The sequence below is a fragment of the Helianthus annuus genome, chromosome 16, assembly GCF_002127325.2.
Source record: "Helianthus annuus cultivar XRQ/B chromosome 16, HanXRQr2.0-SUNRISE, whole genome shotgun sequence".
NCBI classification, from domain to species: domain Eukaryota; kingdom Viridiplantae; phylum Streptophyta; class Magnoliopsida; order Asterales; family Asteraceae; genus Helianthus; species Helianthus annuus.
Window position 1 is genome coordinate 48,769,346 of NC_035448.2, and position 6,500 is coordinate 48,775,845.

At 33.5% G+C, this 6,500-nt stretch overlaps 2 protein-coding genes across 2 annotated transcripts; both read right to left on the minus strand.

Moving 5' to 3' along the window:
* Positions 1–3,202: 3,202 nt before the first annotated feature.
* LOC110919337 lies at positions 3,203–4,440 on the minus strand. Its single transcript, XM_022163608.1, has 2 exons — positions 3,729–4,440; positions 3,203–3,651 (listed from the first exon to the last, which is right to left on the minus strand). Exons 1-2 carry the CDS (start codon positions 4,438–4,440, stop codon positions 3,203–3,205), a joined length of 1,161 nt encoding a protein of 386 aa, XP_022019300.1.
* A 240-nt stretch (positions 4,441–4,680) lies between these two features.
* LOC110919336 (L10-interacting MYB domain-containing protein-like) lies at positions 4,681–5,594 on the minus strand. The gene is made up of 2 exons (XM_022163607.2): positions 5,280–5,594; positions 4,681–5,202 (listed from the first exon to the last, which is right to left on the minus strand). The coding sequence occupies exons 1-2, from the start codon at positions 5,592–5,594 to the stop codon at positions 4,681–4,683; spliced, it is 837 nt and encodes a 278-aa protein (XP_022019299.1).
* Between the last annotated feature and the right edge of the window lie 906 nt (positions 5,595–6,500).

Consider the following 6,500-nt stretch of genomic DNA (forward strand, 5'->3'; position numbering starts at 1 on the left):
TATTGATATACTTATAATAGTTATAACATAATAATATATTAACTAAAAAGGACATTGACTCATGAATGAAAAGGTATTAAGAAGAAAAAAAAAGATAACAATCTAAAAGCCTAGTCGTCTCCATCCAGTAGAAGCTACTTGGATCTCGTAGACCTGTGACATCCGGTGGCGGCTAGGTACTGATTTTTTTACTATTCGATGTCCCATGTGAGAAGAATTTTAGAATTTTATCTCACTTTAACAAGACATATTTAATTTATTCATTTGTATATCAATTGTGCGAGTGAATTTTATTAGGATGATGCTAAACGTATCTCCCTCCTCATCTTGTGAGGTTAGTAAGTTTGATCCGTTTAGTAAATTTTCAACAATCAAAATACATAGATAAAATAAGAAAAATAATTAACCATAATAACAATTCCAAATATGATCGGAAAACAACATTTATTAAGTCCAAGTAAGTTTATTTTATCGAGATACCATAATGGTTATTAACTTTATTTTTTATCATTAATTTTCCCAAATAAGTACTCATCTCTACATATCACATGTACGGACTTCATAAATTATAATGTGGCATCTTTTAAGTCCAAAGCAAATGAGACATATAATGTAGCTTAATAATAAGACAAAATAGAGATTAAACATCAAAATTGAGACATAACTGGTTGTCACTTACTAGTTACTATATCCAATTGCTTGATTTTATTTTACATGGCTCTACTTTACATTTGAAATTTAACGGTCGCATTATTTCTTTCAGCTTTAACGAATTAGTTTAACAAATATGATAAAATAAACATAATACATAAAAGAAAATAAATACAGTGTAAAAGGGTCTAGATGAATATTGTGAAAAAATAAATAAATTCCCATTGCAATTTTATAGCCGTATATTCTTGTTGCTTTGCTTTCCCATGTTTGTGGATAGAATTACATGCATAAATGTTTGTTAAGATGTAACATAGTTGTGTACTATATGTGATCTAAATATAACCTTGTATTGCAACCAGATTTTTGATGTAGAATCAAATTCCAATCATATAGACAGTTCTGAGTATAATTTAATATGATATCATGTAAAATACATACGATATCAGAACAAGTTCTCAACCAATCAAAACAAACCTAAATCACATCCATCAATCAAGAGTCTCCACCTCACCCACCCATTTGCTCCCACACCGGTAGAAATCCTCAAGCCCCTCCCCCTAACGCTGCCCTCAATGCCATACGCGGGGTGATGTTTCTGGCGTGGAGAGGCTTCCACGCTCTTTTTTCACGCCACCGTATGTTCTAAAGCATGTATACACACACCAAAGAATATGTATTTTATCAAGCTACATTAATTATTACAGTTAAGTATTTAAATGAAGTCAAATTATTTAACAGACCATTTGAAAAGGGAATGTTGTATCCTAGTTTTACCTCCAGAAACAACCAAAAGCAGCCCAACAAAATATTTAATGTTACTTTATAATTTTTTGGCTTTTACGTCAAGATGTTTGTTGACACATGTTTCTTTGAAATTAAAAAGAGTTAGCGGGTCAAAATTAAATATTTAAAAATAGAAGAATGATTTGAATTAACATGTATTAATCCAATGTTTGTTATTGATAACTACTACAAAGTAAAAGACATTTAATTGGTAAAAGACATGATCAGGTAAATTTGAAACCCACTCCCTTTCAAATCCCATTTTGTATTCTCGTAGCTCAAATCAAAATACATTTAAGGGCGAGTATGGACCGTATGGTTAAATTCGTTATAAAGCTCAAATCAAAATTTTAACCGGTATTTTAGTTTCTAAATCTTTATGAAGGATCCGTTTTAGTTATAAATGGTTTGATTCTTCGAAAAGATAGACTTGGTTAACCATTTCTACGGTGGCGGCTTTGATGGTATACGAGGAGGACCTCCGCACAAAGCCGTGATTTCGAAGGGCACATGATTTAAAAAAAAAATCCGATATATATCTGTTATTTTTTTAAGGATTAGGATCAAATACAAAGGATCCTAATTGTAAGAGGTGTAAGAAGGATTTATAGAGTGACAAGTGTCCAATAACCTAAAAAAACCCACTACACAAAAAAACCCACTACAAAAAAAAAAAAAAAAAAAAAAAAAAAAAAAAAACCTTAAACATCCACCACCACCAAAAACCTAAACCCCCACCCCCCCCCACACATCACCCACCCTAAATATATATATATATATATATATATATATATATATATATATATATATATATATATATATATATATAGGATAGGATCATGAGTGAACAACATCCTTGTTTGTGAACTGTGTGAACTCATCTTGACCCTTGATCTTGTTTAAATAATATAAGGGTAGGATTGTCATTACAATTTAAACTTAATTAGGAATTTAATTTTAATCTAAATTTGAATGTGATTTAGAATATAGGTTTCCATGTAACTGCCCTAGAATCTTGTGATCTACAGCATGTGATCATATATTTGAATTCAAGATTCACCAAAAAAACAAGTTGGCATCCAAATTCTAATTTTCAATCGACAATATCCTTCTTCTTTAATAATCTGCATTTATTTAATTCAAATGTTTTTTTTATTTTAGTACTCATATCATGTGTTTTTTTTATAATGGTTAGACTATTGATTACTCACATTTATACTGTATAGCCACTTATGTAGTATTACACCTTGTCCAAAACACCAAATTTTGTATGAATACATAAACGTAGGATTGAGTGATATCCATATGTATGATGAGGGTTTTAACATGTCGTGTCTTATACAAGCCAACATCTCCAACAATAAAGTACACAAACAATACATAAACAAAAAGATACTTAACCAAAACATAACATTTAGGGGCCGTTTGGCAACCTCTGAATGGGTAAGTGCTGAACGAGTAAGAGGTCTGAATGGGTAAGAGACTCTGAACCAGGAAGTGCTGAACCAAAAAGTGCTGTTTGGTTGAACCTCTGAATGGCTATGCACAATGACTACTTTACCCCTCTGAACTATTTTATGCTGAATGAAATGTATCTGTTTGGTCAGTGCTCTGAATGACGGTTCTGGAAGATTAATAATAATAAAATGAAAACACATAACATTATAGAAAATCCAAATTACATATAAATCCTTCAAAATTCTTAAAAATTACTAAAATTCAGCAAGAAATTAATAATTTACGTAGAATTTTAATTTTAAACATTTCAAATTAGTTGACTAGCTATCTGGTTACGCAAAGTAGTCATATACTCGATGTCTTGTGAACCCCATTCTATGTCGTGAACGAACTGCCCAACATTTTCTCCACCTTGTATTTCAGAAAACACAGTGTTCTCGCCATACTCCACAAATAATTGATCACGAATATTGCACTTCCTTATAAAATTATGGACGGCGAAACAGGCGATCACTATGTCCCTTTGGATTGGAAAAGAAAAGGGAGCCATTTGCTTTAGGATTGGGAATCTCGCCTTCAAAACACCATATGAGCGCTCAATAACATTTCTGAGTTGTGCATGGGCATGATTGAATTTTTCTTCCTTAGTTAACGCACGTTGTCGTCGAAAATCGGCTAGCCAATATCTCGTATTACGGTAGGGAGTCATAAACCCACGAGTGTTGGTGTATGCAGCATCACAAAGGTAATATTTATCTATAAACACCAGTATCAAAACTATTACATAAACAATAGGTAATTTATAAATAATTAAAGTTAAAATGATTAAAAACCTGGTGGGGGGAAGGAAAACCCGGAAGTCGGGTTAAATGCTACTTCTTTTAAAACTCGTGAATCATGTGCAATCCCCTCCCATCCGGCCCATACAAACGTGAATATCATATCAAAATCACAAATTGCTAAGACATTCTGAAAGCATTCACCCTTTCCTCTTCCCCTGTAACGAGTCTGTTGGTCAACAGGCACGACTGCATGTACAAGAGTTCCATCTAGCGCACCTATTGCTCCAGGGAATATTTGTTTTAGTTTTCTATGTCGTTCTGAAGTATTTGCAATTGCATTAGAAGATGTTGGATTTATAACTTCTCTTGCGAAACTCATCATTGCATTTAGGACCTCATGAAAACATCTATGAATTGTTTCTGTTGAGTGCTGAAACCTTCGTTTAACCATTCGAAAACGTTCATTATGGCCTATGACTGTTAAAAACATAGCCAACTTTTCTTCAAAGCTTATTGACCTACTACTTTGCAACCAATTTTTTTCTTTAAAATGATTGCACAATAGTACAAATGCATCACGTGAAAGACGCATCAACTCATGACACTGTGTAGAAGTTCCATGCAACAATTCTTGTGTGTATGCATGACCGGTCAATGCCGAATTCAAGTCTCTTATCTTTTCATTTCTTTTTCTTTTTGAGTCTAACCGTTTCCAATACCAACAAAGGAGAATGAAAACTATAACCTCATCGTCAGGATCCATAGGCTACCTGTCATAACCATTAAATAACATTCAAGATGAACAAAAGATCCATATCATAACATCAAAAAATATCCATAACAAAATATTAAAAACCATAGATATATAAGATCCACAAAATTCAATCCAAACAAAAAACATCCTTGACATAATATCCACAGAATCATCTAAAAAAATATCCATAACAATTTGTGCAACAAAACCCTATGCATAAAACATCCATAAAATGACACCCACAAAACCCTATCCGATCAATCCATACTTTGCTCCAGCATTCTTGACCCATAGTTCACAACTTTGCGGCTGAAGTCGTAACCACACTTTCCTAATATCAGCACTTTCACCAAAAAGCAAAAGTGCTGTTTGATATTTCACATCTAACTCTCCCCATCCCATTGTCTCCAACTTCTCCATGCATGCATCAATATCATTAGAAAGATTGTGTTTCTCTATCAAGATCTTTGCCACCTTAGTAATGCAGTCCCCAACTTCATCTATTGTTGCCTTATCTTTTCGTTTCTCCCTTTTTTTAGACCGACCGGATGCTTCCTCAGTAGCACCTTGAGTTGGGGGTTCCATTTGACCGCACTCGATATCCTCAATACCATTTAAATTGTGGTCAAAAACTTCCTCAGAAGGATGAGGAAGTGTAGAAGATGGCCCCCAACTATCAAAGCCGTTCGAAGTAGATCCCTCAAACAGTTGAACACAAAGCTCGGGGAAAGAAAGTGGCGCGCTTCTCAAAGCTTCTACGTATTTGTTTGACTGTGTAAGAAAATAATATAAAATATTATAAGATAATTGAAATTTAATAATAACTATTATTTAGAAAAACTAAATACCTTTATCTCTAGTTGCCATTCTTCTTCTGACAAGTTAAAGGTGCTTGTTACAGGATTATAAACGTTGCCGGTTTTGTTCTTAAGCTTTGACCAAGCAGAAAATTTTGATTTTAGATAATCATAGCGGTTCTTCATTTGTTTTTGATCCGCTATGAAATTGTGTTCGGTTTTCAACTTTTCCGCCACATTCTTCCATGAGCTTTGTTTAAGGCTGCTTCCTTCACGACCATGGAGTGTTACTTCTACAATACATGCTTCAAGAAATGTTTTGTCAACGCTCTCTTGCTTCCAACTAATCCTATTCCTTTTTGACATTTCTTTGAATATTTCAAAACAAAATAAAAGCAAGATTCAATCATGCATCAATATCATTAAAATGATTATAGTCAAATGAAAAGAAAATGAGTCTGGAAAAAGAGAAGTGGACCCAAGCATTTACTAAATCAACATTTCTATTAAAACTACTAATTAATTTAACAAATAGAGTCAATATAAAAGAGGTGGTGGACCCAAGCATTTAAAAAAAACATAAAAGAGGTGGTGGACCCAAGCATTTACAAAAACTCATTAGCATAAAAGAACACAAAAAGTCCAAGCATTCATTAAATGATCTCCACTGTACAAACATGCAAAACCTATGGAAGAATATCCTCAAGTTTCTGATCATACTAATCTTATTAAATTTGGTGTTTTGTTTGGTTCAAAATCTAATTAAAATAAGATACCCTAGTGGGTGACCATCGTTCAGCACATAATATGGTCAAATTTGGGTTTAATGATTCTTGATTTTGGTCAAGATAATTAGCCAAAAGTTCATATGTGGGTTTTACGTTTTTACACGTAAATACATATCTTCTTTAAGTTCATCTGTATGTAATTTACCGGAAGATCTGAACCAGATACAAGCATACACTAGCCCTGAATCAAACCATAACCCGCACAACCTAACATCGAGCATTCCAGTAACACCAAATACATAACTAAAACGATTAACATATTGGCGAATCAATACTTAAAAAAAACCCTAGTTTTCAAAACGCATACAGAGCGATCGAACTTACCTGGTTGTGATCGAAGTTTTGTTGGAATCGGCAGTTGATATGCTTGGATGGTGGTCGCCACTCGCCAGAAGAGAAGAGGAGAAGACGCAAGGAACGTGTACGTACGTGGGTATTTAGGTCTTTGTTTTCATTCAGAGATTGTTTTAAAACTGAATCGCTC

Coding starts and splice junctions, on each gene's coding strand:
- LOC110919337 (XM_022163608.1), bottom strand. CDS start 4,440: ATGGATCCTGACGATGAGGTTATAGTTTTCATTCTCCTTTGTTGGTAT. Junction 3,652..3,728: donor GTTTTCCTTCCCCCCACCAG/GTTTTTAATCAT, acceptor TGGTGTTTATAG/ATAAATATTACCTTTGTGAT.
- LOC110919336 (XM_022163607.2), bottom strand. CDS start 5,594: ATGTCAAAAAGGAATAGGATTAGTTGGAAGCAAGAGAGCGTTGACAAA. Junction 5,203..5,279: donor AATGGCAACTAGAGATAAAG/GTATTTAGTTTT, acceptor TTTCTTACACAG/TCAAACAAATACGTAGAAGC.